The sequence below is a fragment of the Macaca nemestrina genome, chromosome 5, assembly GCF_043159975.1.
Source record: "Macaca nemestrina isolate mMacNem1 chromosome 5, mMacNem.hap1, whole genome shotgun sequence".
Taxonomy (NCBI): Eukaryota; Metazoa; Chordata; class Mammalia; order Primates; family Cercopithecidae; genus Macaca; species Macaca nemestrina.
The window spans coordinates 173,010,610-173,035,609 of NC_092129.1; the positions used below are offsets into that span (position 1 = coordinate 173,010,610).

Sequence of the window (25,000 nt, forward strand, 5' to 3'; positions counted from 1 at the left end):
CACATGGTAAAACCCCATCTCTACTAAAAATACAAAAATTAGCTGGACGTGGTAGCAGGCACCTGCAGTCCCAGCTACTCAGGAGACTGAGGCAGGAAAATCGCTTGAACCCGGGAGGCGGAGGTTGCAGTGAGCCAAGATCGCGCTACTGCACTCCAGCCTCGCGACAGAGCAAGACTACATCTCAAAAAAAAAAAAAAAAAGAAAAGAAAAAGAAACAATTATCATTAAATATCTATTTTCTTAAAAATAAGAAAAGTCTAAAATCAATAACCCAAGCTTTCCCCATAAGAAACTTGAAAAAGAAGTACAAATTAAACTCAAAATAAGCAGAAGGAAAGATATCTAGATATATGCATAAACCAATGAAACAGAATATGGACAAGCAATAGGGAGAAAAATATCAAACCAAAGGTGGTTCTTGGAAAAAGATCAATAAAATTTATAAACCTCTAGTCAGGCCAATTACAAACAAGAAAGGACACAAATAACCAATATCAGATCCTACAGGTGTTAAAAGGCTAATTAAGAAACATTATAAACTTTATCCCTGTAAATTATACAATTCAGAGTAAACAGACACAGTGCCTGAAAAACACTATGAAAGTTCATTCAGGCCGGGCGCGGTGGCTCAAGCCTGTAATCCCAGCACTTTGGGAGGCCGAGACGGGTGGATCACGAAGTCAGGAGATCGAGACCATCCTGGCTAACACGGTGAAACCCCGTCTCTACTAAAAAATACAAAAAACTAGCTGGGCACGGTGGCGGGCACCTGTAGTCCCAGCTACTCGGGAGGCTGAGGCAGGAGAATGGCGTGAACCCGAGAGGCAGAGCTTGCAGTGAGCTGAGAGATACGGCCACTGCACTCCAGCCCGGGCGACAGAGCAAGACTCCGTCTCAAAAAAAAAAAAAAAAAAAAAAAAAGAAAGTTCATTCAAGAAGAAACAGGTAAGTGGAATAGCCAAATATCTAATAAAGAAACTCAATTCGTAGTTGAAAATCTTTCCAAAAAGAAAAGTCCCAGCCCAGATGAATTCTACCAAACATTTACAAAAGAAATTATGTCAAATGTGACAGACACACTCTAGTAATCCCAATGAGTCAATCCTTTGTGTAATCTTTATATGATTCCTCCTCTTGAGTGTGGGTAGAAACTGATCTGCTTCTAACCAACAGAACATGGCAAAGCTGGCCAGGAGCAGTGGCTCATGCCTATAAACCCAGCACTTTGAGAAGCTGACGCAGGCGGATCACGTGAGGCCCAGAGTTTGAGACCAGCCTGGCCAACATGACGAAACCCCATCTCTAGAAAAAAAAAAAAAAATTAGCTGGGCGTGGTAGTGCATGCCTGTAGCAGCTACTTGGGAGGCTGAGGCACGAGAATCGCTTGAACCTGGGAGGCGGAGGTTGCAGTGGGCAGAGATCACACCACTATACCCCAGCCCGGGTGAAAGAGTGATACCCTGTCCAAAAAAGAAAAAAGGGAAGGAAGGAAGGAAGGGAGGGAGGGAGGGAGGGAGGGAGGAAGGCTGGCCATGGTGGCTCATGCCTGTAATCCCAGCACTTTAGGAGGCCGAGGCGGGCAGATCACCTGAGGTTGGGAGTTTCAGACCAGCCTGACCAACATGGAGAAACCCCATCTCTACTAAAAATACAAGAAAATGAGCCAGGTGTGGCGGTCTATGCTTGTAATCCCAGCTACTCGGGAGCCTGAGGCAGGAGAATCGCTTGAACCCAGGAGGCGGAGGTTGCGGTGAGCCAAGATCGAGCCATTGCACTCCAGCCTGGGCAACAAAAGTGAAATTCTGTCAAAAAAAAGAAAAGACAAGACAAGACAGAATATGGCAAAGGTAATGGGACAGTTACTCCCTTTATTAGGTTATATTATTTGGTAAAGACGAAGGGATTTTGAAACTACAATTAAGGTCTCAATCAGTTATTTTTTAGTTATTCAAAAGTGAAATTACCTCGGGTGGGCCTGACTCAATTAGGTAAAAACCTTAAAAGAGGGATTGGGACCCTCCCTGGTGTCAGAGATTCAACTGGCATGAAGAGGTGAGCCAACTTGAGTCCTCAGTCACAGGACTCAACAGAACCGAATCCTGCCAACAACCACATAAGCTTGAAGGAGGAACCCAAGCTCCAGAAACGAACGAAGTCAGGCCCCGACTGCAGCCTTAGGAGCAAAGGACCCAGCTAAGCCAAGTGGAGACTCCTGATCCATAGAAACTGATATCTAATAACTGTGTGTTGTCTTAAGCTGCTAAATCTGTGGCAATTTGTTATGTAGCAACAGAAAACCAATATGCCAATTGTATGTAAATGCTCCCAAAAATCCAAAAGAAAGGAACAGTGCCCAACTCATGTAATAAGGTCTGCATTAACACTATGACAAAACCAGACAAGGGTGCTTAAGAAAACCACAAGTATTTCTCATGAATATAAACAGAAACATCTTAAATGCTTACTAAATTAATTCCTACAGTATAGAAAACGGATAACATGTCATGACCAAAGCAGGTTTATCTGAGGAATGGGTTCTTTCACATTCGAAATGCAACATAATCCATCATGTTAACAGACTTAAAAGAGAAAAAATACAGCCGGGTGTGGTAGCTCATGCCTGTAATGCCAACACTTTGGGAGGCCGAGGTGGGTGGATCGCTTGAGGTCAGGAGTTCAAGACCAGCCTGACCAACACGGTGAAACCCTGTCTCCACTAAAAATACAAAAATTAGCTGGGTGTGATGGCACACGCCTATAATCCCAGCTACTTAGGAGGCTGAGGCACGAGAATCACTTGAGCCTGGGAGGAGGAGGTTGCAGTGAGCTGAGATCATACCACTGCATTCCAGCCTGGGCGACAGAGCAAGACTCTGTCACAAAAAAAAAGGAAAAGAGAAAAAGTACATGACCATCTCAATACAGAAAAATTAAAAAAAAAAAAAAAAAAAAAAATCCAATATCCACTCCTGATTTTTTTAAAAAAGAAAAATCCCCACAAAGCAGAAACAAAGGGGAAGTTTTCTTCCTAAACTTGACAAAGAATATCTATTAAAATCCTACAGCTAATAACTCATTTAATGGTAAAAAGCTAAATGTTTTACTCCAAAAGATAGGGGGGAAGGTTTGCTCTCACTCCTTTCTTGCAACATTGTAAGGCCCTAGCCAGTGCAATGAGGCAAAAGCGAAAAGACAAATGTACACACTGGGAAGAAAAGGTAAAACTACCTTCAACTGCCTGTAATCCCAACACTTTGGGAGGCTAAGGTAGGTAGATCACTTGAAATAAGGAGTTGGAGATGAGCCTGGCCAACATGGTGAAATCCCATCTCTACTAAAAATACAAAAATTAAGGCCGGGCGCGGTGGCTCAAGCCTGTAATCCCAGCACTTTGGGAGGCCGAGGCGGGCGGATCACAAGGTCAGGAGATCGAGACCACGGTGAAACCCCGTCTCTACTAAAAATACAAAAAATTAGCCGGGCGCGGTGGCGGGCGCCTGTAGTCCCAGCTACTCAGGAGGCTGAGGCAGGAGAATGGCGGGAACCCGGGAGGCGGAGCTTGCAGTGAGCAGAGATCGCGCCACTGCACTCCAGCCTGGGCAACAGCGTGAGACTCCGTCTCAAAAAAAAAAAAAAAAAAAAAAAAAAAAATACAAAAATTAGCCAGGCGTGGTGGCACGCACCTGTAATCCCAGCTACTTGGGAGGCTGAGGCAGGAGAATCACTTGAATCCAGGAGGCAGAGGATGCAGTGAGCCAAGATTGTGCCATTGCACTCCAGCCTGGGCGACACAGTGAGACTGTGTCTCAAAAAAAAAAAAAAAAAAAAAAAGAATAACTTTATATGTCATACCTTAAAAACTTGATAAGCAGCACTTACCAAACAATAACAACACAAAACAAATGACATTTAAAAATAAAAAAGTGCAGTGGCTCACACCTGTAATCCCAGCACTTTGGGAGGCCAAGGTGGGTGGACCACCTGAGATCAGAAGTTCAAGACCAGCCTGACCACCATGGTGAAACCCTGCCTCTACTAAAAATACAAAAATTAGCCAGGTACGGTGGCACATGCCTGTAATTCCCAGCTACTGGGGAGACTGAAACAGGGCAATCGTTTGAACCTGGGAGGCGGGGGCTGCAGTGAGCCAAGATTGTGCCACTGCACTCCAGCCTGGGCAACAAAGCAAGACTCCGTCTCGAAAAAATAAAAATAAAAAGATAAGCTACAGAATAGAAGAAAATACTTGCAAAACAGATAGAATAAAAACAAAAAAAACAAAACAAACTTGTATCCAGAATAAAGAATTGTTTACAACTTGATAAAAGACAAGTAACACAATTTTTTAAATGAGTAGAAAAAACTTGTACAGATGATTTACACAGAAGGTAGAAAGAATGGCAAATAACATATAAAAGATGCTCAAAATAATTAGTCATTAAGAAAACAAAAATCAAAAGTATAATACCCATCCTCTAGAATGGCTAAATTAAAAACAGACAATAGCATCAAAAGTTGGTGATGGATGCGCAGTAACGAATTCTCACACGACTGTTGGCAATGCAAATGTTTGGCAGTTTCTTATGAAGCTACTCAAGACAAATGAAAACATATGTCTACACCAAGATTTGCAATTGAATGTTAATAATACTACTAACCACTACTAATATTACTACAGGCTCACGCCTGTAATCCCAGCACTTTGGGAGGCCTAGGCAGGTGGACTACTTGAGGTCAGGAGTTTGAGACCAGCCTGGCCAACATGGTGAAACCGCGTCTCTACTGAAAAAAAAAACAAAAAACAAAAAACCAGGCATGGTGGCAGGCGCCTATAATACCGCTACTTGGGAGGCTGAGGCAGGAGAATGGCTTGAATCCGGGAGGCAAAGGTTGCAGTGAGCCAAGATTATACCACTGCACTCCAGCTTGGGCGACAGAGCAAGACCCTGTCTCAAAAAATAAAATAAAATAAAATAACAATAATAATAATAATAATAATAATAATAACAGCCAAAAGCTGGAAACCACTTTAATATCCATCAATGAGTAAATAGATAAACAAATTGTGGTATATCTACACAATAGAATACTCTTTCAACAATAAAAAAGAATGTATTACTGATATACACAACACAAATAGATTTCAAAAGCATTATGCTGGAAGAAAGAAGTCAAACACAAAAAGCATGTTGTATGTTTATGGAAAGCAGTTTGGGCCAGGTGCAGTGGCTCATGCCTATAATCCCAGCATTTTGGGAGGCCAAGGACAGCAGATTACTTGAGGTCAGGAGTTCAAGATCAGCCTGGCCACCATGGTGAAATCTTGTCTCTACTAAAAATACAATAATTAGCTGGGCATGGTGGTGCACACCTGTTATTCCAGCTATTCAGGAGTCTGAGGCACAAGAATCACTTGAACCCGGGAGGTGGAGGTTGCAGTGAGTCAAGATTGCACCACTGCACTCCAGCCTGGGAGACAGAGCAAGAATGTTTCAAAAAAAAAAAAAAAAAAAAAGGCCGGGCGCGGTGGCTCAAGCCTGTAATCCCAGCACTTTGGGAGGCCGAGGAGGGCGGATCACGAGGTCAGGAGATCGAGACCATCCTGGCTAACACAATGAAACCCCGTCTCCACTAAAAATACAAAAAAAAAAATTAGCCGGGCGTGGTGGCGGCGCCTGTAGTCCCAGCTACTCTACTCGGGAGGCTGAGGCAGGAGAATGGCGGGAACCCGGGAGGCGGAGCTTGCAGTGAGCCGAGATCGCGCCACTGCACTCCAGCCTGGGCGACAGAGCGAGACTCCGCCTCAAAAAAAAAAAAAAAAAAAAAAAAGAAAGCAGTTCAATCAGGAGGCCATTAGGTTAAGCTGGTTCTGTTAGAGTAGGTAGTCAAGCAGACATGAGCAGGGCAGGAGAGGGCCCCCACCTCAGGAATGTCAGGTGATCATCAGGTGATGATCAGGCGGTTGTTACACTGTTTCTCTAAAATAATAATAATGGGTCGAGGCCAGTACAAGGGAAAGACAGTCTCCCAAAAGACAGGAAACACCGGAAGCTGGTGATCAGCAACTTCCTGATAAGATCTCCAAAGCTAGGCAAGTGGGCTCAAGCATGCGCACTAAGAAGCAAAAGGACAGAGTTTAACCAGTATATGACCTTCCTCTAGGAACACTTGACTGATATGGGAAAAATGTCTCAAGAAATCATGCGCACAACTTCAGTAAACACATGCACATGTGGCTCCTCCCAAGTGCTGACAGGCCACTGCACATGCAGACAGCCCATCCCAAGACAAAAATCCACGGAGCAGAAACAGAAACCCCGGAACCATGCCGATGTATAAAACCCCAAGTCAAGGGCTGAACAGGACAGTTGGATCTCTCAAGTGGTGCAGTGACTCGGATACCTTCCCTAATGGTAAGACATCTCTACGCCTTGCCTTCTTTGGCTAGAGGCGTTCAACCCTTATGTGTGGTTTCCTTCTTCTCTTGCACTCTCCTGCTTACTAACCAACCCCTAGAACGATTCCTCTCAGCCACAGTGGCTCTGCTCCCCCTGGCTGCTCTCTCTGCTCACCCTGAGGATGGCTTGCAGGGGTGGGAAGGACCTTGGAGTCTGCACTGAGTAGACCTGAGACACTAATGACCCCCCTGGACAGGAGGCTGATGAGCGTGGTAGGGCTAAAACCTACCACCAGGTAGTATCTGGGGTTTCCTCTGCTTTTTCAACTAAAATCAGCTCTTTCCCAAAAACCCACCACCACCTGTTCTCCTTTCTCTGCATGTATTCCAAAATGACCTTGCACACCCATTGGACCAACTGCCTTGGGGGTAAGTCTGCCTTTTCTCTGTTCTTACTTTGCACGCCCTGCAACTTTCTTCTCTGCCTTAAACCTACACTCCCTATTTCTTACTCATGCACCCACAGCTCTTGCTCTGTTAGCCTGGCAACCAAGAGATGGGCTCCCTTATGGATGTCCCTTGATATTTATACTTGTTACCCTACCAGTTCGGACGACCTCCAACCCTTTCCCTGTCTGTTGGCTCACTGCCGGGACAGACACTAATCAGAACCTCAGCTCTGCCAGCTCCTTATGACTTACCATATGCTTTTCATCCCTGTGATGCTCCAGGGCCATGTTTTTCACTGGCTTTTGAAGTGGTTTGCTTGCTTGCATAGGACCTCACTCTGTGGCCCTTAAGGACCCCACCCACTTGCTTTTTTGTTGAGTTAGCACCCCTTTGGGAGGACGGAATATTCTTTCTCTGCCATTTGCAGGCCCTTATCCCAAACACCAAGTCCTCCAGAGGTTGCTCTGGAGGGCAAATAAACATTGCGCTCTCAAATCCAAGGGCTGCTGTTTCCGCGAGCATATGAAGGCTTTCCATGATTATTCCTCTTGCTTCCTCCTGCTTCCTCCTGTAGCAGAAGGATTGTTCTATCTATTTAAGCATTTGTTCTGCATGTTACCCTGGGAGGATGAAGAATCCCAAATACAAATTTTCCTCCATTCCTCTAATCACCTCCATGCCCTTCTCAGTATGTATCAGGACCTTCAAAGTTATATTTGAAGGGAGGGAAGGCCAGCCCCCTTGCAGCAAGTGGCAGAAAAACAGGCTTCTTGTCTAATTAAAGAACATGGGAAATGTGAATCTGAGAAAAGAGATAATCATTTTGTTGCTAGAATGCTCTGAACAAGAGTCACTATAAGGTCATGGAGATAAGGATATAGGACGCCCAAGGAGGCAGATGCAAGAGACCAAAGTACCCATAGAACAGAGATGAAGACTAGTTCCAGGCTACAAACACAAAACAGGCTACCACTGCAACACAGATGCAGGCTGGTCCAGAAAGGGGATGGGACCAGGGTAGGGGTACCCAGTTAACACTGGCTCATTCCAGAACCCCTTGGATGAATTGCGGGGGGCACCCTGTTCATTGTGGTCTGCCATAGGCAGAGGACTAAGAGGACAAGGGGAGACACCCTCTTCTCGCCTCTTTTCTTTGCAAACGGGTAATTGTGCCTCCATAAAACAAGATGGGACCAAGGTTGGGGTACCTGGTAAGCACCGGTTCATTCTGGAACCCTTAGGATGAATGGGGGACACTGCCAGACGCAAAGGAAAAATAGATGAATGGGTAACGCCCTACCCACTCTGGTATGCTGTAAGTTCAGGAAGAAGACAGTAGGGAAATTGGAGGGGTTGCCTTCTTTTTCCCTTCTCTCCTCTGTTCTCTCTTTGTGAATGGGTAATCAAGTCTCCATACCACAGGACACACTACTCAGATACATCTTCAAGAACTGGGAAAAGTTTGACTCCCAAACCCTAAAAAGGAAAAGGCTTTTTTCTGTAACACAGCCTGGCTTGAATAAAAGCTCTAGGACCAGGAATCTTGGCCAGAAAACGGAAGCACGAAATTAAATATGATCCATCAACTAGATTTGTTTTGCTACCACCAGGGAAAATGGACAGAAATCCCCTATGTACTGGTCTTCATGGCCCTAAGAAACAACCCTGAAAAGGTCAGGCTTGTAAAACAGATCCACAGCCATAGTCATGCAAACCCTTCCCATTGGTTCAGCAGTCCCCTCATCAGGTTTATCCAGAGCTCAAGCCCCACTGCCCCTTCTACCCAATTATATCAAAGTCTCCCAGAAGCCTTCTCCTCCCTACCCAGGGCCATCCTCTGGACACCATCCCCTTAAGTTATGTCCCATTCAGGAGGTTTAGTGGTCCCAGTGGACCCACTAGAGTCCAGACTCCACTCACTGTGCAACACCTGAGCCAAATTAAAATGGAACTAGGGGAGTTTATGGAGGACCCTGACAAATATATCAAAGTGTTTTCTAAACTGGGCTTAACATATGAACTTACCAGGAGGGACGTCTCAATCATACTAGGACAAACTCTGCCTAAGGGAGAATGTGACTCCATTATAGTGGCGGTTTAACAATTTGCAAACACAATGCACATGACTGACCCTGGTGGCTACCCTGTGGGGGCCACCACAGTTCCCCAGGTCAACCCCAACTGGGATTACAATATCCAGGGGAGTATATGAGCAAGGAACCACAAGTCCCTCCGTCTGATAGAAGGAATGAAAGCTAGCAGAGCAAAGCCTGTGAACTGTAACAAATTGGCCTTAACAGATGAAGGGCCTTATGAAAACCTCACCATTTTCTTAGAGAGGCTAGAAAAGGCCCTAGTGAAACATACTAACCTAGACCCAGATCCACTAGAAGGACAATCGTTCATAAAGGATCATTTCCCTAACTCAAACAACCCCAGATAGTAGGAGGAAACACCAGAAACTAGCACTGGACCCCAGTACCCCTATGCGTGAGATCTGCAAAGTAGGTTCCTTGGTCTTTTACAACCAGAACCAGGAGGAGGAAGAAAGTGCTCAAGAAAAGGACAGGCAAAAGGAAAAGCGACAGTTCCAACTACTGACTGCCCTGCAAACCCACCAGCCACCTCTGGCCAGCCCCAGGCAGACCCCTTTGCCCAAATGCTACTTCTGTGGGGAGCCAGGCCACACAAGAAGGCAGTGCCCAAACCAGTGGGGACCCCCACCCCCAGGTCTCCATGCTCCAATTGCCACAAGCTTGGCCACTGGGAAACAGGACTACCCTGAAAGATGAAAGGCCTTCAGGACATCCCAACTACGCTCCAGCTGGCTCCTGGATCAAATATCACTACTGAAGGGACAGAGCCAAGGGCTGCCTTGGATGTGCCTAGCAGGACTGTAAGTTTTCTTTTGGACATGAGGGCTGCCTGCTCAGTGCTTACCTCTTTTCCCAGGCAATTACCCTCCTGGGAGAATATGAAGTGCTCATAACCTGGAGGTTTACTCCTCCTCTGTGCTGCCCATGGGGGAAAACCATCTTTTCTCATTCATTTCTGGTGATGCCAGAATACCCTACACACCTTTTGGGTAGGGATATTTTGTTCAGACTAGGGGCTCAGTTAACCTTTCCTCCAGGGCCAACACCCCCTTTTTCAAATGCAATCTTACGCCTCAAGGAAACCATACACAAGGATGAACTGCTCACAGACCTTTCCATTGATCCAGAGGTCTGGGCCTCAGGAATAACAGGAAAGGCCATAACGGCAATGCCTATAGTAATTCAGCTCAAGAATCCTTCTAGCTATCCTTGTAGAAAGCAGTTTCCTCTTCAGCTGGAGGCCAAAGAGGGATTTCAGCTTCTCACTGAAAAATTTCAAAAACATGGATTATTAATACCTTGTAACACCCCATCTTACCTGTTAAAAAGAGCAATGAAGAACATAGGCTGCTCCAGGACCTGCGAATCATAAATAGTCCCACTACACCCAATGCTCCCCAACTCTTACATACTTCTTCCCCAACCTCCAGATGCTCAGCGGTTTCCAGTCTTAGACCTTAAAGACTCGTTCTTTTGTATCTCCCCCTCGACCCATCCTCCTAATTTCTATTTGCATTTGAGTGGGAGAATGAAAAGGAAGGAGTCAACAGCTCACCTGGACAGTGCTTCCCCAAGGTTTCAGAGACAGTCCCCACTGGTCTGGGCAAGCCCTAGCTAGAGATTTGCAGGACCTAAGTCTTGAGAGGAGAGAGTGTGTCCTACAATAGATGGACGACCTGTTAATCTGCTCCCCAACAAGAGAACTGGGAATCCAACATCTAGTCCAAAACACTAAATTTCCTTGCAGACAGAGGATACACGGTGTCTGAAAACAGACTCCTAAAGTACCAAGTCTTGTTGTTAGAAAACCCATAGGTAATAGTTGAGCAGTGTTCCACCCTTAACCCAGTTTCCTTACTGCCACTACCAGGAGACCATAATACCACATTTGTGTTGTGAGATACTTAACCAAATTTATGCCAGCCAGGAAGACTAAAAAGATCAGCTCCTAGATAATCCAGATGACATATGGTTTTCAAGTGGGAATAGCTTTGTCAGGGATAGAACTAGCTATGCAGAGTATGCTATAATGTCCCTTCACCAAGTTATAGAGGCTAAAGCTCTGTCCCCGGGGATCTCTGTGCATCTAGCCAAACTCACTGCGCTGACCAAAGCCTTAAACTAGGGGAAAGAAAAAGAGTACATACAGATTCCAAATACACATTTCTGGTGCTTCACACCCCCACGGCTATCTGGAAGGAGAGGGTGTACCTAACAGCTCCAGATACTCAAATTAAGTATGGGCCTCAAATCTTAGAGCTATTGGAGGCTGTTCATTTGCCCCAGGAATTGGCAATAGTGCACAGTAAAGGACACCAAAGGGGCTCCGATGAAATTACATGGGGAAACAGGTTAGATGACTAAACAGCTAAAGAGACAGGCATCTCAAAAGATACCTTCATGGGGGCCTTGCTCCTCTCTCTCTCCAATGCAACTGCTCTCTCTCCAATACACTAAGGAAGAAACAGATTGGGCCACCCAACATGGGTATTGAAAAGAAACCAATGGATGGTATAGGTTGGGAGAACTTCTCCGTCTACCTAAAACCTTCCAATGGAAATCATCAAGAGTTTACAGGACTCCCGCCACTTTAGAAAAGACAGTCTAGGGCAAATTTGTAAATGGGTGTTCAGGAGTAAATAAAACTATTCAACAGGTTTGTCAAGCCTGCACTTTGTGCACTATAAATAATCCCCATATGGGGAAGCCTCTCCATCAGTAAAAGGAGAGGTACATACCCTGCAGAGGACCGGCAGATGGACTGAATTCACTCAGCTGCCTGCACACCGCAGGTGTAAGTACCTCTTGGTCTGTGTAGACACCTTCACAGGATGGGTAGAAGCCTGCCTCACAAGGACTGAAAAGGCACAGGAGGTAGCTAAATTCCTCCTAAAGGAACTCATTCCTCAGTTCAGGCAACCCAGGTCATTGCAGAGTGACAAAGGTCCATCCTTCATTTCCCAATTAACTCAACAAGTTAGTAGTGCCCTGGACATAAAGCTTCACTCTGCCAGGAGACTGTAATCTTCAGGAAAAGTGGAAAGAAATAACCAAACCCTCAAACATATCCCCAACAAACTCTGCGAGGAAACAGCACAGCCATGGGTGGACCTCTTAGCTTTAGCCCTCTTTCTGATTTGTTGCCCCTAAGGCTCCCTTGCAATTAAGCCCCTTCAAGGCTTTATATGGTAGGCCATTCCTATATTCTGACATTACTAGCTGAAGAAACTGCCAAAGTCACCCACTACGTTTCTTCTTTAGCAGGCTTCTCGCAGGCTTTCTGGGAATATGGTTTACAAACAAACCAAAATCTGAAGGGGAAAAATCCCCACCTCTATATCCTGTACGCTCACAGCTTCTCATTAATGTCTGGAAGGCTGGAACCCCAAATTCCCAACAAACTCCTATCTGAAAGGGCCCCTTCACCATTCTATTATCTACCCCTACAGCCATTACAGTACTGGAGATTGCCAGCTAGATCCATCACACTCAAGTGAAGCCGTGGAAAAGCCCTTAAACACCAGAGCCAGAACCAGCAACCTCAGCTCCAGAATACACTTGCGAGGCACTGGAAGATCTAAAATTCCTCTTTAAACAAAAAGATAAGTAATGCCCCACCAACATCCCTTCGCCTCAAAGTAAGGTGATCCCAATACTAGAAATTGTATCGGCAACTGCTCTGATTGTTATCACTATTTTAACCCTAACTTGTACACCAGCAGGAGTTCCATTGGCAGCTCGTTTTGTGACCAGTTTCTCTTAGGTCACCATGGGCCTGCTCCTGCTGGTTCTCATTCTCACTCCTTTACTAGCAGCCTACCGCCATCCTGATTTCCCGTTATTGGAAAAAGCTCAGCAACTGCTCCAAAGTACAGGATCCCCTTACTCCACCAATTGCTGGTTATGTACTAGCTCTTCCACTGAAACGCCAGGGACAGCTTATCCAGCCTCGCCCAGAGAATGGACAAGCATAGAGGCGGAATTACATATTTCCTATCAATGGGACCCTAATCTGAAAGGATTGATGACGCCTGCAAACAGCCTTCTTTCAACAGTAAAGCAAGATTTCCCTGATATCCGCCAGAAACCTCCCATTTTCGGACCCATCTTTACGAATATCAACTTAATGGGAAAAGCCCCTATTTGTGTTACAGCCAAAAGGAAAAATGGAACAAATGTAGGCACTCTTCCAAGTACAGTCTGTAATGTTACTTTCACTGTAGATCCTAACCAACAGACTTATCAAACATACACCCACAACCAATTCCGCCATCAACCAAGATTCCCCAAACCTCCAAATATTACTTTTCCTCAGGGAACTTTGCTAGATAAATCCACCCAGTTTTGCCAGGGACGCCCAAGCTCATGTAGAACTCGAAATTTCTGGTTTCGGCCTGCTGATTACAATCAATGTCTGCAAATTCCCAAACTCAGCTCTCCAGCAGAATGGGTTCTATTGGACCAAACTCGAAATTCTCTTTTTTGGGAAAATAAAACCAAGGGAGCTAACCAGAGCCAAACACCCTGCATCCAAGTCTTAGCAGGCATGACTATAGCCACCAGCTACCTGGGCATATCAGCAGTCTCAGAATTTTTTGGAACCTCCCTCACCCCCTTATTTCATTTCCATATCTCTACATGCCTTAAAACTCAAGGAGCCTTTTATATTTGTGGCCAGTCGATTCACCAATGCCTCCCCACTAACTGGACTGGAACTTGTACCATAGGCTATGTAACCCCTGACATCTTCATAGCCCCTGGCAATCTCTCTCTTCCAATACCAATCTATGGGAATTCCCAGCTGCCCAGGGTGAGGAGGGCAATCCATTTCATTCCCCTTCTCGCGGGACTCGGCATTCTAGCCGGTACGGGAACCGGAATTGCTGGAATCACAAAAGCTTCCTTCACCTACAGCCAGCTCTCAAAGGAAATAGCCAAGAACATTGACACCATGGCTAAAACCTTAACGACCGTGCAAGAACAAATCGACTCTTTAGCAGCCGTAGTCCTCCAAAATCGTCGAGGACTAGACATGTTAACGGCAGCACAGGGAGGAATTTGTTTGGCCTTAGATGAAAAATGTTGCTTTTGGGTGAATCAATCAGGAAAAGTACAAGACAACATCAGACAACTCCTAAATCAAGCCTCCAGTTTACGGGAACGAGCCACTCAGGGTTGGTTAAATTGGGAAGGAACTTGGAAATGGTTCTCTTGGGTTCTTCCCTTTATAGGCCCACTTGTTAGTCTCCTACTTTTGCTCCTTTTTGGCCCATGTCTCCTAAATCTAATAACCCAATTTGTCTCCTCTCGCCTTCAGGCCATAAAGCTTCAGACAAACGGTGCGGGATGCCGTCCTCGCAATATTCAAGAGTCACCCTTCTAAAGAGGGCCCCTAGACTGCTCACTAGTGGGACACAACAGAGGCGAAATCCTGCCCCGTCTCCTGTGGATCGGGCTGGAGACGGCTTTTGTCCATCCACAGAGCCATCCTGCCCTGACAGCTAGCAAGAGGCCAAGACCCACAGAACAACCACTACAGCCCCTCTGTCAGCAGGAAGCAGTTAAAGAAGACTGACCTTCGTCCATTTTCCCAAATAATTGGGTCTTGGACTCTTGATGGGGAGGAAATGTTGGAGCAGGTCGCTAGTCAGACATGAGCAGGGCAGGGCCCCCTCACCAGGAATGTCAAGCAACCATCAGGTGATGGTCAAGCAGTTGTTAAGCTGTGTCACTAACATAATAATGGATGGCAGCTGGCGCCAGGGAAAGATGGGCTCCCAATAGATAGGAAACACCTGAAGCTGGTCATCAGCAGCTTCCTGATAAAATCTCAGGAGTTGGGCGCGCAGGCTCAAGCATGCCCCCTAAGAGGCAAAATAGTGGCATTTAAGTCGCATATGACCTTCCTTTAGGAAGGCTTGACCGGCAAGGGAAAAACTCCTCCAGTGAACACGTGCACAACTTCAGTAAAAACACTGCACATGTGTCCCCTCCCAAGTGCTGGCAGGCCACTGTGCATGCAGACAGCCTGCCCCCAAAAAAAATCAGAGGAGGAGAAATGGAAATCCTGGAACCACGCTAATGCATAAAACCCCAAATCAAGGGCCTAGCAGGGCAATTGGATCTCTCAAGTCGCCCGCTTGGCTCTCTTCAAGCGCACTTTGCTTCCTTTTGTTCTTACTCTACAACTTTCACTCCTGCTCTAACACTTGAGCCTGGAACTGTCAGGCTACCTTATGCCTCCCTGCCAAATTCCCTCCTCTCCTCCAGCGGGGCAAGGATGGAGTTTGCTGCAGACCCATCGGATTTGCTGCTGGTAACAGTTCCACCATTTAGGTTCCAGCACCAAGCAAACTAACACTCAACTCAGTGTAAACAGCCAAACAAAACTTAAGCTTAACCAATTAGAAACCACCAACTAACCTCTAACTAGGTCCTTTCTACTTTAACCAAGTATTTTCTTTGTCTTGCTTCTGTGAGCACCTTATAAGTTTCCCCCTTGTACCTCTGCAGTAAAGACCCAGTTGCTCGCAGTTTGGCACTGACTGTTCATGAATCACCCTTACTCAAATAAACTCTCTAAACTGCTAATGTGCCTAAGTTGATTTCTTAACACATCTTTGCAAATTGTATGAAAACCAATGAACTAGACAACCTACAAAATTTGTTCACACTTTTCTGTAATCAGCACGTTTTACCTCAGTCTACTATCTTTGAAATATGTACATCACCCTAAGTAAAACTGTATTAATCTAAGGATAGTTTAAATTTCTAAAACCAAATTTAATCTTTAAAAATTGATTTTTTCAAAAGTCAATTAATTCATATATATTCACCTGTACCAAAGTCATCCTCACAGGGTTAATGAGAATTCTGGACAGCAATATAGTTTAATCAAGCTGCACTTTGACCCATTTTCGTGTAACCAAAAGTCACAATACGCTAGATACTGTCCATTTGCATCTCCATGGTTCTTAAAAATAAGATTTTTGAGTTAGAATCATAAGGCTTTTAAGAATTGCTTAAGATGAGGACAGGTGTGGTGGCTCACGCCTGTAATCCCAGCACTTTGGGAGGCTGAGGTGGGTGGATCACGAGATCAGGAGTTCAAGACCAGCCTGGTCAACATAGTGAAACCCGGTCTCTACTAAAAATACAAAAAATTAGCCAGGTGTGGTAGTGCATGCCTGTAATCCAGCTACTTGGGAGGTTGAGGCATGAGAATCACTTGAACCCAGGAGGCGGAGGTTGCAGTGAGCGGCGATTGTGCCACTCCACTCCAGCCTGGGCCACAGAAGAGACTCTGTCTCAAAATAAAAAAGAATTGCTTAAGACATTTTTCAGGTTCTGGAATTACAGTAAAACAGCTGTCACCAGTTTATGACCAGTTTAAAGACACCCTACAGAGGAATCAAATCAGCACGAGAATAGTGTCTTCATCTCCTGTCCCATAGCTTCACCCCTGGGTTCTTTGACCAATCAATCCGCCCACTCCAAAACCCTTAAACCCTAGCCCCAAACCACTCCAAGATGGATTTGGAATTTCCTTCCATCTCCTTCTTCAGAAGCCCTACCATAAAACCTCTTCACTGCAACCTGGTATTGCGAGAAACAGCTCTATTACAGTTACAGTACCTCAATGTAAGATAAATAAGCAGAAACACGGTTGAACCTCAGGATTCCTGAATTATTTGTGAATTTACCTACCAGCTGAAATAAGAGAGGTTAAGTGGATTGCTCAAGCCACACAGCTAGTAAGCGGCAACGCCAGCTGTGTGACTTGATCACACAGTCACAGATCAGCCCAGGTCCAACGCTGATCATATAACAACAAAGTTCGGAAATTAAAAACTGGACAGCTACAACTAAAAATTCATTTTAAGAGACAGAAGATAAAGCCCCAAAGATCCTCCAGAAGAAAGGGGGAGGAGGGAATTAGGAGATAAAAAGATCAATCCAAGAGGTCCAGCATACAACTACCAGAAGTTTCAGAGAGAAAAGAAAAAAAAAAGAAAATGGAGAGGAGAAAATGATCACAAATCTAGTAGAAAATTTCCCCAGAAATGAGGAAAAAATCTGAACTGAAGGGACCTAGAAAAATGAAAGAGACACATACAAAGGCACATCATTATGACTTTCCAGTATACAATGACAAAAAGGCTATCCAAAAAGCATCTTGAAAGAGAAACCAAGTCATGTATAACGACAAGGAAACAGAAGGCATTAAATTTTTCAATACCAGACCTGGAAGCAAGAAATCAATGGGGTAACCATTCTCAAATTTTGGGTGAAAATCATTTGCAACCCCAAAACCTATTCAAATTATCAATCAAGTATAAAGGTAGAATATAAACAAATAGAGACATTTTCAGGTATGCATTAGCTCAAAAAATTATTTTTCATGCATTCTTTCCTAAAAAGCTACTAGAAAATGTGCTCCAACAAAAAAAGAATGGAAACTGAAAAAGATAATGACATGAGACCCAGAAAACAGGGTACAGAACAGGACAGAGAAAGTACAACTTCCTGCAGAATGACAGCTGTTGAGAAAGAAGGAAGGTTCTGGAGCTGGGTAGGGGAAGGAGGGGAAAAGCATTCCATTTGAACATATGGGAAATACTACTGATGAGTGTAAGAGATTGTGGAACATCCGGTAGGGGGCACATAACAATGTACCAAAGTAGGCCAGGCATGGTGGCTCACGCCTGTAATCCCAGTACTTTGGAAGGCCGAGGCAGGTGGATCACGAGGTCAGGAGATCAAGACCATCCTGGCTAACATGGTGAAACCTCGTCTCCATTAAAAATACAAAAAGGAGGTGAAGGTTGCAGTGAGCTGAGATCGCGCCACTGGACTCCAGCCTGGGCAACAGAGTGAGACTCCCTCTCAGAAAACAAAACAAAACAACACAACAATGTACCAAAGCAACAGTAGGTAAGCTAAAAAGGCAATTATGTATTAACTTCAAAAAAAATGAAGAACCATGTAAGAATGAAAGTGTGGTCATATTACACTATTTAACCAGCAGAGAATAATGTTTATAGAGTCAAAATATAAATCCACACCATTAAGTCAGCTAAATGTATTATCAATGGCAACGAGAGAAAGAAATGGATGGAGCATCTACCATGGTTAATAATGTCTAAAAATGCAAAATCAAGAGATAGTAATGAATGTTATTTAGAAATATGAAAGAAAATAACCAGGAAAATAGTGAAACAGTTGAAAGGAACCAGCTCTTCATAAGTACTACTGACTTTTGAAACTAGACTGGTGATAAAATATTCTTCATAAAACAGTGTGGCTAGTATGTGAAAAGTAACTTAAGATGGGTTGGAAAAAAGACTAGTTAGGAGACTAATGCAGGCTGAAGATGAAGGTGGTGGTGGGCACAGAGAAGACAATGTATTTCTGATTTTTTTTTTTTTTTTTTTTTTTTTTTTTTTTTTTTTTCCAAGACGGAGTTTTACTCTTGTCACCCAGGCTGGAGTGCTATGGTGCGATGTCGGCTCACTGCATCCTCCGCCTACTGGGTTCAAGCAGTTCTCTTGCCTCAGCCTCCTGAGCAGCTGGGATTACAGACACGTGCCATCATGCCCAGCAAATTTTTGGCATTTTTTTTTTTTTTTTTAGTAGAGACGAGGATTTGCCAGGTTGGCCAGACTGGTCTTGAACTTCTGATCTCAGGTGATCTGCCTGCCTCGGCCTTCCAAAGGGCTGGGATTACAAGCGTGAGCCGCCATGCCCGGCCTGGAGATAAGGTTTTTAAAGAGGTAATTAAGGTTAAATAAAGTCATAGGGTGAGGACGCATAATCCAGTGACTTATAAAGAGATTAGAACACAACAAAGAAGAGACTATGTGAAGACACAAGGAGAAGACCACTATCTACAAGCTAAGGGGAGTAGCCTCAGGAGAAAATCAATCCGGCTGATCTTTGACTTCTAGCTTCCAGAGATGTAAGAAAACAAATGTGTTCAGGCAGGGCGCGGTGGCTCATGCCTGTAATCCCAGCACTTTGGGAGGCCGAGGTGGGTGGATCGCCTGAGGTCAGGAGTTCAAGACCACCCTGACTAACATGGTGAAAGCCCATCTCTACTAAAAATACAAGAATTAGCCAAGTGTAGTGGTGGGCGCCTATAATCCCAGATACTTGGGAGGCTGAGGCAGGAGAATCGCTTGAACCCGGGAGACGGAGGTTGCAGTGAGCCGAGATTGTGCCATTGCACTCCAGCCTGGGCAACAGAGCGAGACTCCAGATCAAAAAAAAAAAAAAAAGAAAAGAAATGTGTTCGGCCAGGCGTGGGTGGCTTACGCCTGTCATCCCAGCACTTTGGGAGGTCGAGGTGGGCAGATCACCTGAGCTCAAGACCCGCCTGACTGACCAACATGGAGAAACCCCATCTCTACTAAAAATACAAAATCAGCCAGGCATTGGGCCAGGCGCAGTGGCTCACGCCTGTAATCCCAGCACTTTGGGAGGCCGAGGCAGGTGGATCACCTGAGGTTGGGAGATCAAGACCAGCCTGGCCAACGCGGAGAAACCCCATCTCTATTAAAAATAGAAAATTAGCCGGGCATGGTGGCGCATGCCTGTGATCCCAGCTACTCAGTAGGCTGAGGCAGGAGAATCGCTTGAACCCAGGTGGCAGAGGTTGCAGTGGGCCGAGATCGCGTCATTGCACTCCAGCCTGGGCAACGAGAGCAAAACGCCGTCTCAAAAAAAAAAAAAAAAAAAAGATAAGAAAGAAAAGAAATGTGTTGTTTAAGCCACCCACCAGTATCCAGTATTTTGTCATGGCAGCCCTGGCAAACTAATATCGCACTCTAGTTTCTCTCTCAAGTCTGGTCTGATCCTTGCCTCCTCTCCCCAAGTTCCTGCCCCATCCTAGTCAAAAGATGAGGCTACTCCATCATCAGTTCTCCCAACAACAACAACAAAAAGTGTTGATAACTTCATCATGGAGCTTTTAGTTCTTGATCATTCCAAACAACTAAGGTGTCCTAGCACAGGGGTCCCCATCCCTAGCACACAGGTCCCTGGCCCATGCAGGCGGCGAGTGGTACCATCTGAGCTCCGCCTCCTGTTTGATCAGCAGCACATTAGATTCTCATAGGAGCACCTATTGTGAACCTACGGTGAACTGCGCATAGGAGGGATCTAGGTTGCTCGCTGCTTATGAGAATCTAACTAATGCCTGATGATCTGAGGTGGAATGATTTTATCCCAAAACCATCCCTGCTCCGTCTGTGGAAAAATTATTCTCCATGAAACGAGTCCCTGGTGCCAAAAAGGTTGGGGACTGTTGTCCTAACACACCTCATCTCTCTTATTCTTTAATGTTTCTGAAACTAAAAGCACTTTTAGAAAAATTTGTATAATTAAACCATCAAATAGCTGTTTAGAGACAAAAGAGCAATTTGGAATTCTGAAGTCACAAAGGTAAATTTGGCAAATATCCTAGCCAAGGTATGGTAGGGTCTACATGTCACATTCCCATGTCCAGGTAGCTTGCATTTTCAAACTAGAAAGGGTAATAAATGCTTTCCCTCCTTCCCCACATCCAAACATATCACAAGGAGTTTGTTGTCCTTACTTCAAGAACCTTAAACATCTACAATTAGTTCAATATTCTAATATTCTTCTGCTTGTTGACATCACAAGCAGAAAATTAAGAAGTTATTCAACTGCTTTATCTCATCAGAAAAGAAAGGCTGTAAATTAGAAGCTTTAATCTGGTGTTATAGGAAAGCACAATAAATTTTAAACATACATACAAGGCCAGGCGCGGTGGCTCATGCCTGTAATCCCAGCACTTTGGGAGGCCAAGGCGGGTGGATCTCATGAGGTCAGGAGTTCGAGACCAGCGTGGCCAACACGGTTAAACCCCATCTCTACTAAAAATACAAAAATTAGCTGGTCATGGTGGTGGGTGCCTGTAATCCCAGCTACAGCTACTCCAGAGGCTGAGGCAGGAAAATCACTTAAACCCAGGAGGCGGAGGTTACAGTGGGCCAAGATCAGGCCATTGCACTCCTGCCTGGGCGACAAGAATGAGACTCCATCTCAAAAAACAAAATAAAATAAACCTACAAGTTTATAAATACATATACACGCATATGCACAAGTGCACACGTCTTCCACAGCATCACTAAGTAACAATTTGTACATTTATCATGTAATGAACAAGCCCCATAGTATCTGTATGAATTCTGACCCATTATTACATCAACCTGAACCCATACTTCAGTCTCATAAATATGTGTAAACTCACTGACATGTGTTCTATATACTTTTTAGATTTTCACAATTGCTCAGCCACTTTGCTAAGAGACCTGTGGTTATCAGCTACTATATATGTACAAAGAAATAAAAAAGATCTAAAATTGGGCTAACATTATCCTAAGAAGAAAGTTGAACGTCCTCTCATTCCAAGAAGGAAAATACGCACAGCATTCAAAATAGCACCATTATTATAGAACTGAGAGTTAGGTTACCTGACCCTGGAAGTTTAATATAGCCGGTGTTTTTAAGCTCTGCCTGGTCTCGACATCTCTGCTTGGAATTGAGTTTAAGGCTGAACTCTGAGTAAACAATTGAACGGGTGCTGAAAACCCAACTCTAGCCCACCCGCTGATGAAACGAAGGTGACACCTCTCATCGTTAAGGTAAGAATCTGTGCAAATGAAAAAGGACTAACCAATCACTTCACCTTCGAATGCAGGCCAAGGTTACAATCTGGGCAGCCTGTGGTGAGAATGAAATCAAGAGCAGACGCTGCCGGTGAAGCAAGACAGAGTTTCACTCAGAGTCAGGAAGCCCTGCAGCCTATCCTTTCCCTCCCCCAGGATGCCCGAGGGCCGGCCATGGGTAAAGGGCCCACCTCTGCGCTCAGCCCTAGAGGCTAAGGGACAACAGTTGATTTTAAGACACTTGTCCGTCCACGCCCCTTTTTAAACAAACAAACAAAAAAACCAAAAAACCAAAACCAAAAAAAAAAAAAAACAGCACATCAGCGACCCGGCGTGTGGAATTGCCCCGCGGCTGCCGCCCCCACTCACCGCACACCATCAGCAGCAGGACGATCAGCAGAGTAGCCACGAACACAAGCAGGGTCAGCCCGACGCTGTGCCACATCTTGGGGGCAGAAGGGCGGCCGGCTCGGGGCGGCGGGCGCGGACGGCAGTGAGCGAGGGCGGCCGCGCGTGCTGCGCTTCAGCTGCGGGCGCCAGGCGCGGCTGGGCGCCGGGGCTGCATGGGCGGCTGGCGCCCCCTCAGCAGCGCCCTCAGGGGGTGGGGCGGCGCAAAGGCGGGCACTGTGGGACCTCCCGCCCGCCCGATCCCTTTCCCGCCCGGGTGGCCAGAGCGCTGGAGTCAGGCGGGCCGCAGGGCGCCTCTAGTCCGTCATCGCCCCGGGAAGCCGAGGCCGCTGCACCCAGAGACCCCGGCGATCGGATGTGCTTCCATGGCGGACACCGCGCGCCTGTGGGGAGGACAGAGGGTTAGCGCGGGGACACACGGCGGCCACAAGGCCTTCGTCGCTGTCCACCCAAGTGTCTCTGAGACCCCCAGGGATGCCAGATGTCAGCGCCTCCCGGCCGCTGCTGCAGCGGCTTCTCCGCCCCAGGCTCCCTACCGCTGCGGCAGCTCATCACCGAGCTCGCCTCCTCCGCGGCGCGGGGGCGGCTGGGAGATGGAGTGCAGAGCCTGGTGGAGACGGGAGGGCGTTGTCTCGCATGGACTACAACTCCCAGAAAGCACCGCCCACTCGGGCTTCGCTGCTTCCATCGTGAGGGTCGCTGTGCCTTTGGTCTTGCTCAAGTCGCCTCAGTCGGAAGAAGGTGGGCTGGCCTTCTCCGAAGCCGCGGATTTGGCTGCCCGCAGTGCTGAGGCGCCAGTGAGATTTCAACCATTATTCCGAATACGAAGTCGTTTTGTTTCCTGCCGTGATGAAGTACGCCGAGGGAGGAAAGAGGAGGCGGCTGCCTGAAAAACTGGTTGCTCGTGCACCTAGCCCTGTTGCCGGGGGCGAAGGTTGGATATTTGGGACTTGGAGGAAGTACTCAGGTCCCTCATTTTTCCCTTGCAACAGATGTTATGTTCTGTCTTTTCGTAGGTAAAGCATTTCAGAAATGGCCCGCGGGTGACTTAAGGACAGCAGCACTGCCCTCAGATCGCCTGCCTGAGTTGTAAATTAGACTCAGCTGCTTCCTTGAGACCAAGCGACAGCTGACCCACAGCTTGGAGATGTTGCCGCACTGGCTTACTCCTCTACGAAACAAGACACTTGCATAATCTCAACTATTCTGTCTCCACCTAAAATTAAAACTCCCCACTTCCGCCAGATCACATTCACTTGTTAAAGAGGTGCCCCGAGAAGAATAGAGGGTAAATGTGTCCCTCTTTCAGAAGGAATCAGAGCCTTCGCGTTTTCCTGTGACTCCTTTGCTTCCTGAGATACTTTCTACTCTTCTAGAAATTACAGTTCCCTGTCTTCTGTCTCCAAAAACAAACACAAAAGTTCGAAGCAGCAATCCCTTGATTTAATAAATGTATCCTGCCATACCCAGCTGCCATGCTATGTGTACTGTATTCCCTAAGAAGCAACATTAGGAACCGATATCATATGTAAAAATACATTAAAGGATAATTACTTGCTTTGCAACAGATTTAATATAGATTCCTGTGAAGAGAATGAACCCAGTGAAATTAAGATATATTTACAAAAAAATCAGTTTGTGCTTATTTCATGGATGGTTCAATTACTTTGCATAAGTAAAACACATTTTATTAAAAACCAGTTGAAAATAGCCGTCAGGGCTAGGCGAGGTGGCTCACACCTGTAATCCCAGCACTTTGGGAGGCCGAGGTGGGCAGATCACCTGAGATCAGGAGATCGAGACCAGCCTGGCCAACCTGGTGAAACCCTGTCTCTACTAAAAATACAAAAATTAGCCAGGGGTAGTGGTGGGCGCCTGTAATTTCATGTACTCGGAGGGCTGACGCAGGAGAATCACTTGAACCCTGGAGGCCGAGGTTGCAGTGTGCGGAGATCGCGCCACTGCACTCCAGCTTGGGCGACAGAGAGACTCCATATCAAAAAAAAAAAAAAAAAAAAAAAAAAAAGCGCCATCAGAAGAACTAAAACAATTTATTTTTATCATTGATTCACATATATTGGAATACCTATAGAGGCCAGGCACTGTTCTAAGTGCTGGGGATACAGCAGTGAATAAGACAAAGTGCCTTTACTCAAGATGCTTATATGATGGTTGGAGAAAAACAGACAATAAGCATAAATAGAGAAATCTCAGGGACTGCTATTAATTCAGTCATGAAAATAAGCAAGACAGTGTGATAAATGTAGGTGTGTTATTTTAGCTTGTTGTGGGGGATCAGGGAAGGTCTTCCTGAGGAAGTAACATTTAATCTGAGTCCTGAATGACAAGAAGGGTTCACGGAAAGACCTAGAGAAGAACACACCAGGTAAAGGGAACAGCTAGTGCAAAAGCCACAGGAAGCAAATCAACTTGGCCATTGCTCTAAGCCTTGTCAATGTTTCTCAACTCTGGATGCACATTTCAAATCACCTAGGGAGATTTATAAATTACAAATAGCTAGACCTCATCCCCATACCAAATGAACAGAATCTCTGGGAGTAGGGCCTAATCATGATTGTTTTTTATTTTTGTTTTTGAGACAGCTGGTTGGGTGCGGTGGCACCGCAACCAGCTTTGGGGGGCCGAGGTGGGCAGATCACTTGAGGTCAGGAGTTCGAGACCAGCCTGACCAACATGGCGAAACCCCATCTCTACTAAAAATACAAAAAATAGCTGGGTGTGGTGGCAGATGCCTGTAATCCCAGCTACTCAGGAGGCTGAGGCAGGAGAATCGCTTGAGCCCAGGAGGCAGAGGTTGCAGTGAGCCAAGATCACACCACTGCACTCCAGCCTGGGTGACAGAGCGAGACTCAGTTTTAATAAAAATGAAATTAAAAAAATAAGCCCAGCTATTTCCAGTCCTTTTACTATTCTCATCCCTATAAAAAACGCTC

At 45.7% G+C, this 25,000-nt stretch overlaps 2 protein-coding genes across 2 annotated transcripts in view; one reads left to right on the forward strand and one right to left on the reverse strand.

Annotated features, from left to right (window-relative positions):
* The window catches only part of LOC105482423 (small integral membrane protein 13), a 41,163-nt gene extending 18,554 nt beyond the window's left edge, over positions 1–22,609 (reverse strand). The window contains exon 1 of the mRNA XM_011742515.2: positions 22,008–22,609. Coding sequence (XP_011740817.1) covers positions 22,008–22,083 — 76 coding nt within the window. The 5' untranslated portion in view covers positions 22,084–22,609. The remainder of the gene's footprint in view (positions 1–22,007) is intronic.
* On the forward strand, positions 5,814–15,537 carry ERVFRD-1 (endogenous retrovirus group FRD member 1, envelope). Its single transcript, NM_001306047.1, is given in 2 exon segments — positions 5,814–6,416; positions 12,396–15,537. A coding segment is annotated over 1 exon segment (1,614 nt). The 5' UTR covers positions 5,814–6,416; positions 12,396–12,715; the 3' UTR covers positions 14,330–15,537.
* Positions 22,610–25,000: the final 2,391 nt, after the last annotated feature.